We start from the raw sequence: 24,503 nt of genomic DNA, 5'->3' as shown, positions 1-24,503 counted from the left end.
CGTATTCTTGCTCTGCTGTTAGTGGTTGGCTATGTTTATCAGATCTGAGTACTGAAATTTAGATTGTATAGACCCAATATTAGGATGAAATGCTGTCCCCTATGTGTTTGAAGCAGATGGCTAGAAATTACACATTGCACCTTAAGTGAAGTGTTACAGTGGTAAGAGGTAAAGACGATGTTAGGTGCTTACATGATGCAATTCTGTGTATTTATAAGATACAAGTTGTAATCTCCATTAAAAGCAATAAGTAACTGTTCAACTTTGTTGATGTGACCTTGAAGCCTTGGCTGCTGTTTCTTGTCAGTGCAACATGTTTACACATTAACATTTGCTGCACATATCAAATCAAACCATGTAAAGTGTTATAACGTTGTCCAAACTCAGTTTAAATGACCATCCAGTTTTAATTGTGTGTCGCGTCTCCTTGTCACCTTGAAGAGGTAACCAGTGCCTCAGGCTGCCCATATGGCAGGAGCAGACAGATAGGCAGTGCAAGCTCCACCTCCGCTCCATCTGTAGGTTGACTTTACCAGACTGGGTCACGCAGTATCTACAAATACACCACTAGTATTTGTTTTAACCTACTTGGAGAAGTGGATGGGTAAAGTACATCAGTGACATTGTTATTTTAATTTATTTCACTTAAATACCAAGCAGGTCAAGTACCATTTATAATCATGAATCTTGTGCATACTGAAGTGTGAGGAAAATGTTTGTAATTGGCTTCTTTTGTTCCAAAGGGTGTTATTCAGCGCTTTTTCTTATGTCTCAAACTCAAATGTTTCTTCACTCAATGTTCCAGCCTGATATTCATTAAGAGCCCAAAAGGCCAAACAGCCCCACTGATTCATTATATCATGACACCGTAGCATTGTGTCTAATATCAATTCAACAAAGGATAGCATTGAAACTCATCTTGTGTCACACAGCAGTAATTATTTGCTGTTTTTAGTTTCTCTGAGGCAAAAACATAAGCGTGTGTGGGGATATTTCATATATTTGCTTCTTTTCATTTTAAAACTAGAGGACATTTACTGTTTTGTTTTGTTACTGAAGGATTACACAGAGTAACCAAAGACCATGAATTGCAAGTTACAACAAAGTTTCTGGTAATCCACTAGGTCCTCGAGAAGAGTTAGATGCGCGCAGACGAGAGCCCTGAGAATGTTTTAGAGACAGCTCCACTAGGTGAACAAAATAAATAAATAAAAGAACATGGCTCATTATTGGTCAACACAGTTGCTCGAAAATCCATCTTTGACCAATCAGATTGCTTCAGTACCCACCAGAGTAAACTGCCATGAACAATAAATACTCAAGCATTGTTTTCCACCACACAACCAGCATGTGAAGGAGTAGCAGACACCTCACACTGACAGCTGAGATATTTGGATTATTCCACAGAAAATAGTTTAGCAGCCTGCTGTTTTAGCCCAAGGTTGTCACAGGGCACTTATGTGTGTGTTTTTTTTAATGGATTTTAAATGTGTACTCATAAGCTCGCACTAGCAGCCCTCGGGGGTAAACACAACTCACCTATCACTGTTATTGTTATTATCATTAGGCCCCAGTGTGTGACAGTCCACTTCAACCAGGTCGGCTTGTTGAGAGATTAAGCAGATGCTGGAAACAAATTGGAAAACATATTCCTCTTGGAGACAGTGTATACTGTATATGCCAGCCGAACTATCGAGGCTCGGCACTGTCCGACCTCATCTTTCCACTGCTCCTAGCCAGTGGGAGTATAGCGTAAAGCTAATGCTGCCCCCGGGTTAACACAAGGAGAAGGTTGGAGCCGTCAGGGGCCAGAGAGTTGTGGGAAAAATCACTTCAGGTTGTTATGATAAAGATGGCAATGAACGCTCTCTGTTTTGTGCGTGGACCATAAACATGCAGTATTAGCTCCTCGCCTCTCCCCTCAGTGTTTAGACGCTTTCCACACCACTGAGGAACCTACATGCCTGATGTGGAAAGATTTTTTTTTGGCTTATGTATGAAGTGAGGCAGAAAAGGCTACAGAGGCTCCTCCACCATCTCTTTGTGCTGGGGAGGGAGACAGCTCAGTGCTCTGGGCACATAATCAACAGTGGTGTAAACCCCCCCTGTCTGAGAGAAATTTGTGCGAGAGCTGTGTTTCATGACATTGTGAGTTCCTCAGGGAGAGTTGCTCTGGTGTGGTGGTGTGACGTCTTTTTATTTGACCAGAGGCTAGTTCTTTAGCTTTTCTTTCCCCCTTCAATGCAGCTTTAACTGTTATTGTGATTTTATTTGTAACTTGAATCAGTAGGCCATCCTTTGTGTGTTATTTGTGAGGTGATCATTTTTCAGATATTGGTTCTCGGAAACGTGCCTTACGCTGAGCTGTTTGTGTTATTGTGCTGTGTGATGATAACTATATCACTACTGAGGCTCTATACTGTAGCTCTAAGGCTTATTGAAGGGGGTAAAAATAGTTCAAACGCAGTAAAACATATTCAGACACATGGATACACGCTACTCGCATACCAATGTACACATAATGAGCTTTGTGTTGCAAATTCCCTTCAGCATTCAGACATTTCTCAAGGAAATAAACAGATAATTTGCGGCTCCTTGAGGGCCATAACATCGTGTTTCCAAGCATCATTGAGAAAAAAAGTCTCATTGCTTTTGTCGGTGCCCTTTCCCACATTTGTGTATAAATGCACAATGCAGATCTTTTCAGTCAGTTCATATGAATGGTTTTGCGTGGATGTTTTAGATTATGCTTGCATAGTCAATGAACTGCAGCAGACAATAAAAACATTTAACATATGAGAGAATAAATCTCGGTGGAGACAAATTGTTGAGAGTCCAACGTGTGAGTTTAATTAGAGACCAGGAGGCAGTGTGAAAAGAAAATAACTAATACAATTTTAATATGTCTGACACGGATTACTGTGATGACCTTTAGATACTAGGGCTCTCGTCAAAGACAATGTTGGTTTACACATGTTTACCCATTCAGTCAATCGCTTGGTAGAAAACACTTAAGGCTATTCATTTGACCAAATATAGTAAATATGGGAATTCTGATCCGTTCTCTCTGTATGAGATGCTCAGGTCAGCTTTTTTAATACCTCCACCCACCTCACCCAACTTTATCTCTTCTGGTAGCGCACTTGTTTTACTTGATTACATTTTTTTCTAGGTTTTCTGTTTGCTAAGTTTTTCCTTCTGCGTTCTTTTACTGCCTTTTCCTCCTTAACCAAAATAAAAACACCTTCTCTGAACCAGCCTCATTAATCCTGGTCTGTTCTCAGTGTTTTACTCCTTCATAATCACCTCATTCCCTTCACATGGGCTTCTCCGCCGATCTCTCCACCTGCACTTCATACCCTCGTCGGAATAGTTTGTCCTGGTTTCACTCTTAGTTGGGGCTTTGTTTTTATTCCGTGATCATTTGGGTTTGCCTTGTCTGAAAAAAACATGTATAAAGATGAATTTACTCATGCTTCGGGTTAACTGAAAGTCCCTTGAGACGTATCCCATCTTGGTGGAAAAACTTCCAAACAAGCACCACTGACCGGAAGGTTTGATCGAATCCTGACTTTCTTGTAAAGCTTCTCTCTCTGCGGAGTACTGCTGCAGCAAAGAGCAACAATAAGTTGTTACCAGCATTGTTCCTGGAATCACATCCCAGCTGAACTGTCTGCACATGGAGCAAGTCTCCAATACCTTTCCTTTTCAGGTCAAGAGAAGAAACACAGCCCCATGACACTTTCCCAGCCACACAGTGTCCCTTTCCTTTGTGGTGCAGTTTAGGATCTTTGTTACTGTTCATAGACGACACTTTTAGATTGAGCACACACATGTAGACCATTGACATACATTCCAGCATCAGTCTAGGAGAATTACCAACTATGAATTGATCTTAGACCTCCACTAAAACATGCAACACCTTCCTATGCACATGGGCACTCTACTTTAATTGGAGTTGATCCCACATACAGCGTCCTGCTACTCTAAATACTCAGCAAAGCACCACATGTGTGTTAATCCACTGCTAAAAATAGTCCCCAAACAAAAGCACTATTTACTTGGGTTTCGGTTATGTTTGCTAAGAACTACAGTGCCTATCTGTTTCTTGGGCAATTGTTTAGCTTTAAAAAAGCTACACCATTAGTGGCAAACAAATGGGCCTGCACTTGAATACCACAGAAAATCACTGAGACGCATCTCAAATTTCAAACTGGAATAATGAGCAGATTAATCGAGCGACTGTGCCGACACTAAAAGCTCTGTGTTGTCGATAGCCACATAATGTAATATTCCAGGATATGATATTATAGGTTATTCAGAAGAATAAAAAACAGAAAGGGGTTCACCGGAGTCAGTTTGCCACAGTATACCAGAGACAAGTCATTCAGTGTATATTTATACTTTGTAAAATAATCTGTAGGAAACTTCAAGTGAAAGAGTTTGAGATCTCACTGTCATCTACTATTTTATTTGGTTAACCTCCAGTCAGCCCCCGTTTGGATTATGAAGTCTAATAAATACAATGTCATGTTTTGTTTAGTGAGTCAGGCAAGCGTTCAACTTTCCATTGAGGCAGCGGAGCATAAAGCAGACGTACAAGAGGTAAACATTCGCTGGTCATGTGAACGGAGCAGCAGCAGCAATGAGAGTCACTTCTGTCAACTTTCTCAGACGTTACTCCTTCAGATCCAGAACAGCAACAAGCTCTCTCAGCCAATAATAGCTGTGGATGTTTTTACATTTCTCTCTGAGCTCTCACTGTGGATCAAGTTGTCTTTGATGCTAAAATCCAAGCAATACTGTTTAGGCACTTTTAATTAAAAAAGACTGAATGTTGCAAGTGCTGGAAATGACATGCAAGGTCTATTAAACATTTTGACACACTGGGATTTGTTTGCTTTGTGTCTCATTATTTATAAAACGGTTCGCTGATGGAGGTGTCGGTGTGTTTTACTTCTCCTTGTCGTGTTGTAATATTTATCCTACTTAGTGACTCCAATACAATAAATATGATAACAAAAACAAAGGTGCTGAGCCCATTAAAATACACTTTACTGGAGCACTGCCGTCTTTATTTAAGTGTATTGCTCATTCAGGTGTTCTTTGTAAACTTAGAAACGTGAGTCAACAATGTTGAACAAATCAGCAACGTTAGAAGTTGCATTCATCTCTTTTATAATTATTGTCTGGTATTAGTTATCCACAAAAAGAACTACAGTGCAAATGTATGAGATGTTGGTCAGTTGGTTAACCAGTACATAGTGCGAGTAAAGGCATCAAACCTGTCCAACATGATCTAACAGAGATACGTGAAATGGCTGTCACATGTTTTATGGACACAATGGAAATGATGCCAATGTAAAATCCATCAGGACCCTTCTTCATGGTATGAATTCCCAGATTCAACAGAAATATATTTGTAATCAAAGTCCATTTAAGAAGTTTGGTGTATGTGTGTGTGTTGATGGGCAGAAACAATAAGCCAAATGAGAAGTTTATGTAACAAATGTAGTTATTTTAACCCAAACTATCATTTTGTTGCCGAAACATTAAATAGTTTCTGTGGTCTAAACACAGTCTGTGCCACCACCATGTAATGCGCTGTAGAGATGTTATGGTCATTTAACGTATTTCCATTGCCATAACGATATTCTATTCAATTTGCATTCACCACAACGCAATGGGCGGTGTAGTTATCCCATAAGTACGAGTTCCAGGGATCACAAGATACATCTTAGGGTCGCAACATGATTAATAAATAAGGATGTGTATTGCCTATTAAATATCATTTAATAATTTTCATTCAAAATCATTCACTTCATTCAGTCATCTTCAACGTGTTTTTCCATCATATTTACATAACATTCTCCATTTTAACCCAATTTCAGCCCTTGGGGAAGTCGAGGACGCAGTTCCTCTCTCAAGTGAAGCGAAGAATAACGACACACTTGGAGCACCTGCGCCTCACTATGCCTTACAAGCCGACATTTTACATCTTCCCTTCTCGTGGTACCGTGGTCTGAGTCCCTGAATGAATCAGGTGGCACAAAGCTGTGGCTTTTCTTCTTCAGGGCATCAGCTAGTGGAGGTTTTAGCTTTATCTTGTTGTACTCCTTGACCCATCTGTGAGAGCTATAGGCTACTATCCAGTGGTGGGATCCAGATAATGTGGTACACTTAAAAAATATCTAAAATTCCATAATGTTATTGAAAGTTGTAAACATAGTCTCAGAGTAGCCGATACATTTTACAAAAAAGATGATCACATATAAACTGGTTTTAATGAGGTACATTTGCATAAATATTGAACAATTAGTCAACTTTGGGTGCCTTCAGATCATTACCATCCCAGTGTCACATGTCCATGGAAAAAGGAAGTGCAAACTAGATTTTGTGGTGATGTGATATAATAACTTTTAGTAGAATTGAGATAAAGTAATTGTTGCCATGTGACAAATGAATATGTCTTTCCACAGGGTAAGAATCACACAAAGAGTCAATCAACTGTAGTCATCCTATCAGCTCGAGGCAGCTCTGACTGAATGACTGCCCACTGTTCTGTCTTAATTAACATATTGTAAACATGCACATAAATGTAATGTACAAGTTGTCCTGTGTAATTTGGGATCTTAAAACCAATTTAAAGTCTGTTGTGTAATTTCTAAAAACAAAAACAAAACAGAACAATCCTTCTTTTCTTTGATAAAGAATTGCAATTTTTACAACAACAGCTTCCTGTCACATTACATCTCAGTGTGTCAGCACGATGTGGTTCACTGCAAGGCACCACATTGGGTTATGCAAGGTCATTTTAGGGTCCTCGTAAGCAAGCACCGGTTACCTTATTTCCCAAATCACTGAACACAGCAGCCGCGACACAGCAGGGCCGGGATCAATTCCCCAATTCAATTAGGCTGAAAACTGAAACGGCTGTGGTTGATAACAGATCGGCTGCATGAGGAACTTCCAATTTATATTTTTATTTTATCGACAATTTTGAAGTTTGAGTTTTTCGAGGTGCCTGTAGTCATGCTTTCAAGGTGAATTTTAAGTGAGCTTTTCAGATATTGCAAATGCTAATGCAATACTTCAAAATGTGCATTAATATATGTGATTGGAAACATGACTATACTGAGAGGGCTAGTGATCTTTAAGATGTTCCATTCATTGTTGTTGTGCGACTTAGTTTTTGTTGTCTGTCTTTCTTTGTGTTAAACCCAAAGATGTTTATAAGTTAATGTACTTTCCCTTGTTTTGTAATCACTTCTTTATGTGAGAAAAAAATTATGAAACAAAAGCATCTACGGTTTTTCCTGGCTTGTTCATCTAAATAGAAGAACCTCCATAAGTAGCTGAGCTCTGGTCTTTATCATGAAACAACACAAAGAAAATGCACTGGGAACTTAAGAAAACAACGAGAAAGTGTAAAACGACTGAGTGTGGCTGTAAAGCAAAGTGGTGTGTTAAACTACAAGGTAATACTAGCTCTCGGTCGTGTTATTAGCGCAATGATGTTATTCGTTTTACAGGATTCGCTCATAAACAAAAGACCAACTAAAATGTTGTGGTGTTAAGATGAAAGTTAAATGATGAAATACAAATAAAACGATTGCCATTAATCCTGCGGGGTGAATGAATGACATAGAAATCCATCCATTTAGAGACATTTCTCTCTGAACCACACATGTGAACCTCATGCTGGCGCAAGATGGAAATTCAGAGGATTGCAAACGATTGTGAGGATTTGTCATCTAGAAACTATAAATATCTGGAAAAAAAGTTGTTCCAATGCATCTCGATTACAGACAGATTACAGAAAGATCTTCATCCGGCTTGATGTGATTTACTTGACGAAAGCTCTAGCGTAACAGAAGCACATTTACATCTGTTCAAATAAAAGCTTTCGATGAAAGCACTTTAACCCCATACCTTCATACCAAGAAACCCCGTAGAAGCATCTCTATTGTCTCACTAATGATGTCAATAAATAACCAGATTACTGAGTGCAATGCAGCTGTCTGTGTATTCGTACTGTCACCCTGCAGCGCTCTCTGAGAAGTGCTGGAGTATCCATCTCACTCTGTCTGTCTGGAGATGATAGGAGTCTGTGTGGCTGCCAACTTGCCAAGAGTTATATTCTTGGTGCACTCAACCACTTACTTAAACTGACTGAACTAGAATGGGTACTCGGTAGAGCGCATACCTTCGCATATCACAAGATTGGGCATTGAATTATGAACATGTTGGCATTATTTGCATGCCAATTGGATATAAATTGTAAAAAGAAGATGTTGACCTTTTCATGACCTTGACCATGACCTTTGACCCGATCTATCCAAAAATCTAATCAAATGGTCCCCGGATAATAACCAATCATCCCACCAAATTTCATGCGATTCAAGAAGATTTTGACCTTGACCTTTGACCCGATCGATCCCAAAATCTAATCAAATGGTCCCCGGATAATAACCAATCATCCCACCAAATTTCATGCGATTCGGTTTAATACTTTTTTATTTATGCGAATAACACGCATACAAATAAATAAATACACGGCGATCAAAACATTACCTTCCGCATTTTCAATGCGAAGGTAATAATAAGGATGATACTAATGTAAGTAATTATCATGAATAATTCAGACTCTGACCTCATATTATTCAACAGCTGTAAATGATTCACATGTCAGGTGGCAAATCAAAGTCCACGTGAAAATAGAACAATTATCAGATGTTTTATTCATTGCAGGTCCACATATAGAAACATTCGATGACCCAGAGAGGATTTGCTGCACTTTTTCAGCGACAGCCTGCTGCACATTCACAGAAATAATGTGCTTCCACACTTGGTAGCTCTCCAGTACATCAACAACCGATGCACTACACAGTGACAGAGCAACTAAACCAGAGCTGGAAGGGCTTCAGCTCTCTGATCCGAGACACTTTCTGGAGGAGTGTTGCCTGCAAACCAACCAGTAGATTCTCCTCACAGAGTCAGATGCTCTCCACTGGGATTAGAATTAATCGTATGGATGGCATGCCCGGGATGCATTTGTACTTACATCCTCTCTTGAAAACTATGGAAAACACTGAGGTAATGTCTACTAAATCTTGCAAGATGCAAAATGATCTTTGAACATAAAGCATTTAACAAGTGGTGATTCACAATAATAAAAATCCAGGAGGGATTTTTTTTCTCTAACCACAACCATATGGGGATTTTAAAAGGCCTTGTCTCAAACAAAGCATTTGTTTATGAGCCTTAGAGGAAGGATAATGACTTCAGAGATTAGATAAAAGACAATAGGTCAGAAGCCAAAAAGTAATCTTTTGCATGATTTATTCCACACAATTTTAATGAACTAGATCAGTTCGTAGTTAAAGGGTTAGTTCACCCAACGTATGAAGAAACATAGTATCTCATATACTCCTGGTGATACTTTTGAAGACTTGGTATTAATAAAAAATGTCTTTATCGACAATCAGTGTCCTTAATTATCTGCATCCACAGAACACATGTTTTTTTTAAAGACTAGAAAGTAGTTCTCCCAAAATTTGCCAGAATCAAAATAACAAACTAAATGAAAGCTGCTTGGCTATACACAGCGATAAAAATCTGAGATAATTTCAAATGTTATATGATCTTTAGTGAGGTAAATAATGGTACAGTATGATAAGGTTATTAAACTCATCTTTAAAGTTAACATCAGGCGTGCTACTCCCCCATCCAGCACCCTTACTTTCTGCCTCGCCACAAAGACTACTTCTTCGTTGGTACTGAACGTTGTCAATCGACTTCAATTGTGAGGCTCATAATCGTCCAATGTGCAATGCAATATTCTGCAACAATTCTTTTGCGAGAAGGTTGTTCAAATAAATTCTGTTAATGGGGAAGTCTGTTTCTGGACAGAGATCATGAATGTACATTTTCAATGCTAGAATTTCATTCACCTCCATTGAATTGGGGGAAGAATAAATGCCATTGTTACTTAACTGTGTGAATGTTTTGATACAACCATAAGCAAGTGAAATAAATAGTTTGTGTGTGTAATTTGACTTGTGTAAACATACTGTGATATGATGTTGTGAGTTACACAAAATAACACGTGTGTCGACGTGTGATGAAAAAACCAAACACAAGCCAGCTGCCCAAGAAGAAACACACAACATGATCCTGCCCTTATCAGATGCCATACAGCATATCCCATAACACAAAGATGATATCAGCCATGTTTTATGCGTAATGAAACATAGTGCCATCGTGAAACGTAGTGTGCCATGTGTCCACCACGGGGTCTGTAGTTGACCTTCAACAGCAGCCTGGGCGGTGAGTTCAGGGTGTCATTAGCGTACGTAGCGATGACAAGATACGCACGCCCGGAGGTGCTTCGTTGAGTTGGTACCCGGGCAGAGACCTTCCTCAGCCCCAGACTTTTATCTACTCCCTCCATCTTGGAAGTGCTGCTGATTTATGTTCCCTTGTGATGTTTCTCACACACATCACATCTCTCCCCCCTCCTCCACACTTGGTGAGTAAATAGACACCCAGCCCTCTGCCTCCCCTTTCCTCAGTGGAAAGTGATGACAGATTGTGGCTTCTCCTCCCTCCTTCGCTTATGTTAAGTTATTAGGAGAGCATGCTTTTGTCAGATCTTGTCAGTTGGTTTCCACTGGGTGTTGTGCGTTTTAGAAATAGGAAATGTGTATATTTGGTCATAACTTCGCAGGAAACGACGTGTTATCAACGTGTTGTATACAATATAAATTTCAGTCAATTTCAGATTGACTTGTTACTGTGTTACTTGATTTTTCATACAGAGAACATCATGTCATGCTATGTTTTCAAATCATCTTTTTCACTTTAGTCCTGGGGGGGGGGGGGGGGGGGGGGATATGACAAGAAATAAGAGGTTCATGTCTATTCTTATACTTTGGTTGGTGACGTAAATAGTTGTCTTGTGGAAAAATATTATTAAATCACATCTATAGTTCAGATTAACTTTAAAATAAAAGCTACGAAGATTAATCGTCATATTGTGGCTCACCATGTGGACCTCACTGTAATCCATGGCTGATATTGAGTGTACAGTACAGTATCTACAGTGCTAATGTTGTGTGCCAGGAGGACAACGGAGCAGCGAGGGTCTGGTGTTGTCATTAATACTTGATGGCAGGCTGGAACGCCACTCACTGTGTGTAGCAGCCTCTGGCCTCACAATTACAGAAGACTCTGACAGACACCCGGGCTCGGGTTAGTGGACAATTAGGTGCCTCTCCATCTGATAGCGTTACAAGCCACAGGTCACTACTGACGACTGCCCCGGCCACTAAACACAGGAGGAAGGACAGCTTCTTAACCCTTGTGTTGCCTTAGGGTCATTTTGACCCGAATCAATATTACACCCTCCCCCTGCCTTAGGATTAATTTGACCCCATTCAATGTTTAATGTCGGTGTTCTTTCGGTAGTCAACAAACAAACATAAAGTGCCTCACACTTAAACTTGGAAAACAATATTAATTCTAATAATTTTCTGGAGGTTTTAATTGCTGGCGTCAAATTGAACCCAAAGGGTAAAATATGTTAGTAAATATAAAGGTAACAGGAGGGTGAAACATTGAATCGGGTCAAAATGACCCAAAGGCGGGGGGAGGGTGTAATATTGATTCAGGTCAAAATGACCCTAAGGCAACACAAGGGTTAAGAGGTGAAAATGAGGATGTTACTGTGAGAGTTTAATAAAAATAAAAACACAATCTCCCTCTTATAAACTCATAGCTGAATTTATAAGTAGTGAAATGCAGAATTGTTCAAGTCATGCTAAAGTGTTTTGCCACTTCAGTCTTAGTTAGTCTGGTGTGACCAGTAGTCGATGATAACGAATGCATTAAACTCCAGATAGATGCTCTCTTCATGGCCATTGTGCTACTTGCGCTCCTCTTACACAGTTTTCTAGCAAGTCACAGATGCACATGATGTATTCAAAGCAACGTATTAAAGATAAATTAAGGCAAATCCAATTCCTGTAATTGCCACTTGTGGTCACAGTGGACCCTGATGCTGGCAACACTTGCATATAGCTGCTAAAGGTGGACACTTAAAACGGTAAATGGTAAACAAAGAATACTTTTCTTATATTTAAAATGGCTGAATAAATCAAACCTGCTATTGTAGCTCCATGAATAGTGTTATGCAAAGAGCAGAGTGAAGTTGAAATGAATTAACAAACATGCTCAGATTGAAGGCTGTGTGGTAAAGGGAGTAAAGAGCTGGGAGCTTTGTGGTGTTGCAGGACCTTTTGGAGCAGGAATAATGAGTAAACGCACAAATATTTGGAGAGAAGCTAGTCCTGCACATTTTAATTTAATGCAACCTCTTTCAATGTTACAATGCATTCAAATGCTCAAGTAAAAAAGGCTCTGATGATGAATGTCTGGCTTTTTATAAATAAAAAAGGTGTCATAGGTGTGGAGTCTGCATGAAGCAATACACACAATGTTAACGTTGCAATAAAGGGGTCTCAAAGCTCAAACCGATGTGAACAACTTAACTCAGATATTGTACATTTATATAATAATCCTATAAATAGGAACTTAATACCATGTTATCTGGCTTTAGGGTTTAATCATTTTAGAATATATTATTAAAATACAGCGAGAGGACTGCGCCTGTTGAGTTTATAAATAATATGCCATTCTATGGTATTTCCTCTATCTATGCTTTGATTATAGCATATCATATTGTGTTAAGCATGTTTTCTGTCTTCAGTGGTAAGTGTACTTTGTTTGAGTATTTACATCTACAGGACTGTCTCAGAAAATTAGAATATTGTGATAAAGTTCTTTATTTTCTGTAATGCAATTAAAAAAACAAAAATGTCATGCATTCTGGATTCATTACAAATCAACTGAAATATTGCAAGCCTTTTATTCTTTTAATATTGCTGATTATGGCTTACAGCTTAAGAAAACTCTAAAATCCTATCTCATAAAATTTTAATATTTCCTCAGACCAAGTAAAAAAAAAGATTTATAACAGCTGAGTGTTTGTCAAGGCTCAGGAAACCCTTGCAGGTGTTTCGAGTTAATTAGACAATTCAAGTGATTTGTTTAATACCCTACTAGTATACTTTTTTATGATATTCTAATATTTAGAGATAGGATATTTGAGTTTTCTTAAGCTGTAAGCCATAATCAGCAATAAATCAGAATAAAAGGCTTGCAATATTTCAGTTGATTTGTAATGAATCCAGAATGCATGACATTTTTGTTTTTTTTATTGCATTACAGAAAATAAAGAACTTCATCACAATATTCTAATTTTCTGAGACAGTCCTGTATATGTGCACTTTTTTTACATTTTACATTTTGACAGGTGCATCAGGTTCCACATGTAGGCGCTACTGCGACTTCAGATTTGACACAAAACAATAAACAATAACAATGTTTTTTCAATGCAGTGTTTTTATTTGTAATGCAGTATTTTACATTGCAGTAATGCTAATTTGAATTGTTTAAATATATTGAGGAAAGGATATCTGATTGAAGCATTTGGGAATGTGTACCACTTTCCACCTGTTGTGGGCTAATTTAGTTCATGATTATCATCCATCTGTATATTATTACTCATAGCAATATAATGATTACATGTTTATGGTATCATGCTACAATATAATGATTACATGTTTATGGTATCTGCTACAATATAATGATTACATGTTTGTGGTATATGCTATATAATGATTTCATGTTTGTGGTATCTACAATGTTCATATTCGTGTTTAGCCTTGATGTGACGTGACAACAGCTGTCTAGCAGCGTGGTTCATGCGGGTCATGAATCTGGCCTCAAATTAATCACAAACCGAATAGACACGAATTATCAACTTTTTTTAGTTTGCAATCAAATCAGAGCCAAAGTTCCGAGACATGATCCGTGTCTTACCTATGGTGGTGATCACAGTTATGGCGAAGTAAAACGAGCCGGCAAATTCCCACTGCACCCCGGCTTTGTGCGGCTTCAGGTCCAGCACCACCTTCTCCAGCTTCTCAAAGTCCTCCGGGGACAGGTTGAAGGTCTCCAGGAGCTTCGCTTTATTCAGGTCCTGGTCGGTCCTCTGGGTCGTCTCCTCCCGGGATTCCAGCGCGTCGAAGATCGCGGCGCCGACTATCAGATAGGTGAAGGTGCAGATGATCAGGGCGAGGGTCCTCACGTTTTGCCTCTTCATGGTGGTGTGGTGCGCGTCAGGGGGACGGGCGGAGTGTGAGCGCGAGTCTGGAGGACGGGGAGCTCGGCTGGCTCATGGCTGAGCTGCTCTGACGGAGCAGAGAAGCTCTCTGATGACTTTATGAGCCGAGGAGCTGTTCATTCAGCACCACGCCTACCTTTCTCACTGCCCTCCCTCCCCGTGGCGGAATCCCCCCCCCCCCCCCCCCCACTTGAGTATTTAAATGTTACGCCATACTTAATACGTCTACTTCTACTAATCTCAATACTTCCACCATCCACCACTATGTGAACTAGGTGCACATTATAATTGTGTGAGATTATTTATTCTTAGTTTAGCGGAGGTGGGGGTGGGTGCATGAGTGTAAACATCACTTAGCCTACGACTTTTCAGTATCAGCATGTTAGCAAACTGTTGTAAAGCCCTTAAAATGTAAGTCCTAGATCATTCTTTCATAAACTCAATTCCTGAACATATTATACAAATACCGTATCAACAAATACCGTATCAACAAATACCTGATAAACAAATATCTGATCAACAAATACCTGATCAACAAAAATAAATGATTAGCCAATAACAATGCAATTAAAACAATTAAAAATGTATTATTGATATTACTTATTATATTTGTTAAACCCTCACACTCAAAAAACGATTCAAGCCCTTCTTCGAGGTGACACATTTAAATATTGTTTGATACATTTAAATAAATCAATTACAAAAATAGATATTTATGTTTAATGGGTGAAACACAAAATGTATGAATACTTTCATTTATTAGATTTATTTAGGTTAGATGGTGTGCATATCAACTCAAAATAAATGTGTTTCATTGAGGACTACTCTTTGCGCATGCGCCAGCTGAAAATCAGTTGTTTACATGAGGTGAAGACACTTTAAGGGCTGTACGGTGATGTAGTGGCTAGCACCGTCGCCTCAAAGCCAGAGGTCCGTGGGTTCAATTCCCAGTCGGTGCTTTCCTTCTGTGTGGAGTTTGCATATTTTGTTCGTTAGTTAGTTTATATTTTGAGTTGGACAAACACAAATTAATTTAATTTAATGAATATCGTTATTTTATTTTAGATGTATTTGATACAAATGAGTTGGACTAACTTAATTACATTTTATTGCACTGATGTGCTAAATTTGAGTTGGAGTGGCATATAATTATTGGATGGAAAACCTGCCAACAATTTAATTGAGTTCATCCAATGAGTCATTTCTTTGAGTGCAGTAACAATCATAAATTATATGAGTACTATAAGTACAGACTCTAGTGAATATGTACTGTATGTATATATATATATATATATATATATATACATCAATGAATCGTTTTCATCCCAAATATTCAAATGTGAGGATTATGTTCCCTTGTTTTATACAATTATTCATGAATAGAAAATGTTTTATTCAAAAAGTGCATTTTAAGTCACCTTGAGCTATGCAATGATTATTTATGTATATCTTCTGACTAAAACTTGACGACAACTTATCACATGTCCGGGAGGTCACTTCTCAAGGGATATAACATAAACATAAAGTAAAATCATATAAATTCCTATGTGAAGTCTGACTATAGCAGCTTTGTTTTGGTGACCACTGAGATACTTGAGCACAGCAGCAGGGGGTAACAAGTCCTGATATTCATTCACATGCACTGCAGGGAGAAGTTTTTTGTTTTTTAAATAAAAAAGAAAACTTCTCCATCTTTGAAGGATGCTCTCAACATGACTCACCAGTAAATGTATACAGAACCCAGCTGTTACTTTTGGCTGCAGGGAACTCTCAAACGTTCCCTCTTTCAACTGATCTTTCCCCTGGGGCAAAACCAGGGGAAAACTTGAGTGGAAAAACTCAAACCCATATTGTATGTTTATGTGTGTTGTATGAGTGGAGTGAACCTCATGTGTGTGTATAAACTAAAAAAGGAACACATGGTGATGTTAATTTGATGCAGAGACAAAATGTTAAGTGCAAGTCCAAATGTTAAGACCTTCAGTGACACTGGTTTCCAGTCAGTGGTTCCCTGATGCGTTGCATGTCAGTAGGAGACGGAGACACTGTTTGACCAAGACACTTGAAGAGGTTAAGTCAATCTCAAGAATATATTTGTTTCTTAATTATTGCAGATTTATCCTCCCAAATAAAAGATTTATTTTGCACAAAGAGTCATCGACATTATTATGTATATTATTTCCATAGCTTTGCTCTACTGTCTTTTCATGAGTATTTTTAAATTTTTTAAAAATGTACTACTTTTGAGTATTTTCATCTAAGTACTCAGTGAACAAATGAAAGCGTGAGGATCAAAAACTTTCAAGAGCATAACATAACCCGACCTGATCATGGCAAAGACAAGGAACACTGGGAGACAGAATTTAAGCACATGGTAACAAGACACAGGTGGGACCACTGACACTGATGAGCATAGGAGACAGGTGTGATGACAGGTGAAAACAATCAGGAAGCCTGATAAATGACATGAACCTCTCTAGCATATCTGTCGGTGCACAACATTCATCTAGTATTACACACATCCATACGAACATCAAATGCATAACTTGTTACATTTGCACAACACCTCACCTGCTCTATCCTTGACTGATAGATCCTGGCCAATCTCTTCAATCGTTCTACACTGTGAGCCAGGACAAAAATAGCTCTAGCTTCAATAACCAGGTCAGTCAAGTTGACTGGGACTGAGCCCGGATAAATCCTCCACTCACAAACAGGAGTGCTGCAGGCCTCGGCCAGATCAATACATCAATTAATCCATGACACTTTGATCGAAAATATAGTCTTTCATAAACCCCTAGAAAGGCCTATTGATTGTATACAGTATATACTGTATATACACATGTAAATTAGGGAATCAAATAGGGTATAATTAGTAGAACTAGTATTAGTAATACATTCGTTTTTATAGGAAAAGACTGGTTATTTTAATTATTTGGGATTTAGTCATCAATTTCTATGGCTAAGGTTCCTTTTGGCTACCTTTAATAAAAAAATGACTCAGTAATTTCCTGGATACTACATCTTTTATAACATGATGCTCAAACAGACACAGGTGCATTTATCAGGTGGTATTTTCAGCTGTGAATTAACATATTTGGTGCTGGAGAAATTATTCAGCAGGATATGTGGGATAAACTTCAAATTAACTACAGAACCCATGTTTATCATAATGCATGAACAGCGCAACATGGGTGTGTTTGGATAGTTTTGGACAACAATAAAGCTCTATGGTACAGATAAATAACAATAAAGGCTTGAGAGCGTGCAGCCACTGGACCATCAGACCAAATTTTCCAGTGGCAGGTTCATTCCCCCGGCGGTTAGAGCTGGGGATCGAGTCGAGACCCTCGTTACTGCAATGTGGGAGACCCAGGTAAGTCCCCGCTGAAGTCAAAGCTTTGATGTACTTTGAACCTAGCGGGTCTTCGGATTGGAAACCTCAAAAAAGTACACTGCTGCATAACGACTTTCCAATAGGGAATATCCCCTGAGGAAAAAATACAATTAAGGAGGTTAGATATTGATGTTATTGTTGTTTTATTCATGTGATGTGGATTTAAAATAGTTGTCTGAAAACTAGACATTCATTTTCAAAAAAGGTCATCTTCAGAGTGCTGTGGAGATATTTTACAGCTCCTGTTTACACACCTTATGTGACACTGGAAGAAAAAAAAACTTGTGTATGTTTTAAATAAGATGAATGAATAAATATATATATTTATATATATATATATATACATATATATATATATATGTGTATATACATCAGTTGTTATGAAAGTGATATCTCATGTAATGCGTGGGCCTATAGTTCTGCAACAAGCTTGGTTGTTGAGCTTCATGTTAAAGCTTCGTAATCTATTTAACCTTGAGCTGGACAAAAAGGTTGTCATGCTCCACACACTCAACCAGTTACTCAGAACGAGATGTGCTTCCTGACCAGTTCTGCCAATTGAGATCAAAGTGAGTTCTCGCTCTCTGGAGCCTCTTCTTATATTTTGTGTTTTGTTTTTTATTCTTGTGTGTTTGGTTTATTGGTGCTGCTACTGTCACGACAAATTTCCCCTTGGGGATTAATAAAGTATATATCTATCTATCTATCTATCTATCTATCTCAAGCTGCCTGGTTCCTGGATGCCTCTACAAGAAGCACCAGCTGTGTAGATATTCACTTTTCTTCTGTGTAGCTTTATTTAATGTAATGTATTTATTTACTTGTATCAATATATTCCTACTGGGATTTCCATGAATTACTTCTGCTGCTAACTGTCGGCCAACAGTGAGCAAACATTTCAGTGCAAACCTTCCCTGAGAGTCACTTTTACCAGATGGTAATTTGTCAACAATTCTTTATTATTTCACCTTTTCCACATGTCTACTACTGTATATGACGCACATGTACTGTTTTATATATACTGTATGTAGTCTATTCTGCACCTGCTTGTTTCAGCACTGCTTGTTCCAGGCTGGCATTTATTCACCATATATTCCAGAAAAAGTCCATTATTAATGAAAGGACCCATAACAAACACATAATATTGAACCTTTTTTTTATCGGCAACAAGTGACAACAACAAGTGATGCAGTTTTTAGCAGTTCTCCAGTCTTCCATCTGTCTGCTGCTCTAAAATCCTCTTGATGCAAAGCCCTCAAAGCCACATTTGATGTAAAGTACAGGGGCTTGAACCCAGAAGGAGCCACAACTTATGAATAATAGATTTTATCAGCTGACAGTCTTCCCATGAGATTTACTGGAGGTGCTTGTAAATCTCTCATGCATCATTTATTAAACATGACACAATCCTCAGCACTTTGTATTGAAGGTTTATGTCGTTTCAGACATATCTGTCACTGGCTATCTGTCTGCAGGGATTTACAGTAAAGCTGAAGTTCTTTCTTCCATTTGCTTTTGTTGTTTTTTCCTGAAATAATGAGCGCCTTTCAAAGAGAGATAGACAATCACTCACCCACAACAGGAATACAAAATAGCGCTGTGTTTGTGCTGAGTGATTTCACCGTTTTTTTTCTTGATGTAAGGATGTGAGTGACAGTGAAAGATACATGTTTTGACAGATGCAAAGGTTTTGTTTTATATTTATTCTATTTGTTAAGAACAGCACAAATCTGAACTGCATTTTTTTATACATATATTGTATAGAGTTACTGTTCTGCATGATGGAAAAAGAAGTCCCAATAAAGCTTATTCACGCCTACATCAGTCTGTTCAAGAACATACTGGGGAGTGAATTATGTTACTTTACTTCTGCTAATGATGCTGTGAATAAGCTGAGGTGGCGTTTGACAGTTAAAAAAAGACGCTGTGGATTTTGCCAAAGTTGTGAAAATGTATTTCAAGTATGCCTCCTTGCTTCTCAGTTTAATTGGAATATGAATAGTTTGGTGCCAAAATGAGATTTTTCTTTTTTTGTCATGTATCAGTTTTTGCCAAAGCGTCTGGTTTGTGTTTCATGTTATTTAGATTTTACTGACATATTATAATAGAGTGTATCTATCTATCTATCTATCTCCATCTCTATCTATCTATCTCTATCTATCTCTATCTATCTATCTCCATCTCTATCTATCTATCTATCTATCTCTATCTATCTCTATCTATCTATCTATCTCCATCTCTATCTATCTATCTATCTATCTCTATCTATCTATCTATCTGAGGTTAATACAAAATGGAGGGAGAGCAAGCTACTTTTAAACCTTTGATGAAACACAAATGTGGTTGTCCTGAAACACATGTCAACAACAAAGGGATTAGATTCCCTTCAAACAATCAGGACACACTATTTTGTTAAAGTATGAAAAGGTAAAACCTGCACACTGGTCAAGTGATATTATAGCAGTTGTTTGGTTTGAATATTCTTTGAATTTCATATTGTGTAGGGTGTATATGATACATTTATACTATTTCAAGACAGAATAAAACTAAGCCCGCCTCTATTGTATTTTGTATTTTAGCTTTCTATCTATTTTTATCTTTCTATCTATTTTGTGCAGGACAGCTCATCCCTGTGCAGTGACAGTGTGGGACACACTGTGGGGCAGACCGTGTTGCCCACATCTCTCCACATAGAGTAATATCCGTGGAGGAGCCGTGGTCAGCGTCTGCTTCTGCAAACATGTTCAGGCCGGGATTAAATTCTATCATGCGGCCTGCCAACCCTGATCAGGAGTAATGTCGAATCTTTTTTGTTTTCTTGTTCCTGTTTTCTTCAGTCCTCTTGGTTCTCAACCTGTGTTTGATTCAAGCCCACTGCTTCCATCCCTTCAAACAGAGTAATTGTGTTGCTTAAAACCAAACCAAACTGCTACTGAAAGGAGAAACATTATATATAAATCTTAAAAAACGCCCAGAAAATAACAAGTGAAAAAATATGTTTCTCACCCCCCCAAAAACTCAAAGTCCTACATTTGGCACATTCATCCACCACTACCCCCTCCACATATTTTGTTATTTGTTATATTTCTACTAAATCTAGTATTAGTAACTCAATATACTGAATCCTTTTGGCTATAGTTAACTTTTACGAAATTAAGTAGCATATTCAACTTGGATGGGTCTAGATCGCCGATTAGCTGCAGCGTGACTCAATATTACATTTCACATTTTTTGGAAAAATAAAGTGTGTGGGACAGGTTTGTTTTTATGTTGGATGGAGAGTGGGCTGCATGGCAATTATCTTTCAGAATAATTTGGAAAGGAGTACTGCAGTGAAACAGCTGACTGTACAATGTTTTCAGAAATGTAGCAAAATTGTTGGAAACATTGACACGTATATCCAACTTGACACCAACTTTAAAAGCTCCCTTATTTCATTTTTTTAAAAAGTTGTTCATTTGATTGTCAGGCCAAACCAGTTTTATTTATATAAACTGTATACGTTAAATATCAGGTGGTTGGATCAGAAATGTATTTATATACTCTATATACTGTATATATATATATATATATATATATATATATATATATATATATATATATACTATAAACCCGGAGTTCAAGATGCAATCAAAATATCTTAATGTTTTATTGGGGAAAAAAGAAGAGGTATTTTATATATATTATATATATATATATAATATATATATTATATAGATATTATATATATCTATATAATATCATATATTTGTATTTTTTCTGCCATATTTGACATTAAACAAGATAAAACCGAACAGCCATATCAACAAAAAATGTATAACAGAATTCAAACAAGTTATTTTGATATCACTGCCTCTGTAATGGGAAGAAACAGTAGGACGGAGATGATTACTCGCTTAGAGGAGCGTTTTCACTTCATCGACTTCTCACAAGACGAACAAATAATCATTAGCATCCATGAGTATTACAGGAGGGCCCCTACATCAAACATGTTTTCTTATTAACGTTAGCTATATTAGACTATTAGAGAATATCAAGAGCATTGTCTTGAAACTGAGATCCAGATCTTAAGAGTCAAAAATCTGAAAAGATACTGGCTTCACATGTATGAAACATATAAATGATTGCGAATAATGTCTACTTTCAACACATAACTTTTCCTTTCCAAACCATCAAATACATACGATCTCTGCATGTAGCCTAAGCAGTCAGGAGCAGTAAAGTTGGGCTGGAGATCAAACTGTCAACGGCGACCATTGATCCGTGACCCCTCTCACTTTAGGTATGATGAAGGGCGGGTAATCACTGCTGAAATATTCATATAGAAGGACATGTGTTATGTAATATCACAACAGCCATGTGACAGTGTTCATTAGAGGGGATGGCGTTATTGCAGGCAGCAGGGATGACAGAGACTGAGACAGGCTGTGGATGACAGGTCACAAGTAGACGGATTATTCTCACTCTATGGAACAAATGTGTCCATGGAGGAGCAGAGGAGTGCACTCAATTGTAAAATTACTCATTTTCTTTGTCTTATGTGATAATAACAATATATCTGTGGGTATTGGATTGTTAATCACACCAAACAAGACATTTGAAGATGTCCTCTAGGTCTCTAAAAATCTATAATTGAAAGCCACTTGCTCATTAATACTGAACATATTTACATTGGCGAATTGGCAACATTAAGTAAACATAATAATACCATGTTCGAGTATGTATACGGACACAAAGTGAAATAAAAATCATACGATTGCATACTACAATTTGAATTATTTTGTAACATTGTGATATACTGGTGGGAAAAGCAGTGGATATAGTAGAAAGAGTCTCCAGCTACAGTGTCAGATCTGCGAGGCGGCGCAGAGGTGCTTGAGGTTAAATGCTACATCAGCATGGTGTGCTATTATGAAATATGGACGTAGTTTCTGTAACATGACACAAAGATTTCTGAGGAGCAGTTGTGAAGCTCTGGCCGTCACCATCTTGGTAGTGACGCTCAGTCTTATTCTAAGAATGGGCATTGCTTTCTTTTAATTTGAAATAGACATTTGCTTATTGGACAATAGCTCTATTGATATCTATCCATTCACATTTCCCATTAGAATTAAATGAATATTTGACAACTTTCTTGTATTTTGCCTTTCAAATTAATGCCCCATCACTATTATAACATACAATTGTTCCTGTTAGGACACAGAACATCACAGTCTAAACTCAGGACTGTGATCCTATGGTGTTAGCCATCCATAGTTTCCCTAATTGGACCGAAATGTATTTGTAACATCTAAGTTACAGATAATCAATTCTTAAATTAGCCAATTTCATGCATACTAATTGTAGGTTTGGCCCACAGTCACATGGTTAAGTGGCACAACTCAACTGTATCAAAATGTCCAAAGGTCTTACACATGAACCCAAAGCTACACGTCAGTTCACTGTCTTACTTTCCTCGTCATATCACTGTCTGCCATCCTCTCATGCTGAGAAGCAGGTGCATCACACTCACTGGGATGCCGAAGCAAAGAAACAGATTCACCACTAATTGGAGGGATGATTGGAATAATTGTCAAACGACAGCAGGAGCAGCGGCAGAGTCACAGAGGCAAATAATGTGGAAATTAATGTCTTTAATTGAATGTCAGCAGGAATGTGCAGGCCACATTGAACCTATATAAGGAGATGTAAGCAGCTGAAGGGCACCCCTCTCAGGATACAGAGGGTGGGGGGGGGGGGGGTGACCCCTGACATGACATGAGATTGTGTTGGAGTGTGTGTACGTTGTATATGTCTGTGTGTGCATGTACATACTGGATATGTTGGAGTTATTTTTTCCTGGGTGGTCTCAAGATCAATGTGCATTGTGTCTACTGGAGCTATGGGTTTTACTTTCAGTTTGCTATACTGGGGAAAGTGAACTGGGAATGCGTAAACGGGACATTCGTGACACAATAGGAGCGAACAATTGTCAGTGAAATGTTCAAAGATGCAGAATTATTTTGCAGGAAAAAATATTTTTGGTACATGTTATTTGAGGACGTATTTTGACTTGTTCTTCCAGTTAGAGTCACACATGGTGCCTGGTGACCTGCCTGTGTCTATTGTTTCTCTCCTCCTATTCCATGACTGTCTTTGCATGTCACAGAGGACACATTTCAGAATAGTGCGTCATACAACCGAAGGGGCCTGTTCATATGAGAGGCAATGAATCACAGCAACAACCGTAGTTTAGAGATGCACAACAAATATAGAATGACAATTATTACGTCTGCTTGGTTTTCCCATATTCTTGACTCCAATAAATATTGCAAAGGAATTTACTTTAATAACAGGTAAATACAACTTTGCAGTGTCACATGAGGTGTGTAAACAGGAGCTGTAAAATATCTCCACAGCACTCTGAAGATGACCTTTTTTGAAAATGAACGTCTAGTTTTCAGACAACTATTTTAAATCCACATCACATGAATAAAACAACAATAACATCAATATCTAACCTCCTTAATTGTATTTTTTCCTCAGGGGATATTCCCTATTGGAAAGTCGTTATGCAGCAGTGTACTTTTTTGAGGTTTCCAATCCGAAGACCCGCTAGGTTCAAAGTACATCAAAGCTTTGACTTCAGCGGGGACTTACCTGGGTCTCCCACATTGCAGTAACGAGGGTCTCGGCTCGATCCCCAGCTCAAACCGCCGGGGGAATGAACCTGCCACTGGAAAATTTGGTCTGATGGTCCAGTGGCTGCACGCTCTCAAGCCTTTATTCTTATTTATCTGTACCATAGAGCTTTATTGTTGTCCAAAACTATCCAAACACACCCATGTTGCACTGTTCATGCATTATGATAAACATGGG

At 38.2% G+C, this 24,503-nt stretch overlaps 1 protein-coding gene across 1 annotated transcript in view; it reads right to left on the bottom strand.

Moving 5' to 3' along the window:
* The window catches only part of kcnk3a (potassium channel, subfamily K, member 3a), a 31,876-nt gene extending 17,649 nt beyond the window's left edge, over positions 1-14,227 (bottom strand). The window contains exon 1 of the mRNA XM_056428230.1: positions 13,945-14,227. Within this exon, the coding sequence (XP_056284205.1) occupies positions 13,945-14,227 (283 nt within the window). The remainder of the gene's footprint in view (positions 1-13,944) is intronic.
* Between the last annotated feature and the right edge of the window lie 10,276 nt (positions 14,228-24,503).

Source organism: Pseudoliparis swirei, chromosome 12 (assembly GCF_029220125.1).
Source record: "Pseudoliparis swirei isolate HS2019 ecotype Mariana Trench chromosome 12, NWPU_hadal_v1, whole genome shotgun sequence".
Taxonomy (NCBI): Eukaryota; Metazoa; Chordata; class Actinopteri; order Perciformes; family Liparidae; genus Pseudoliparis; species Pseudoliparis swirei.
This window is presented reverse-complemented; position numbering and strand designations above follow the sequence as displayed.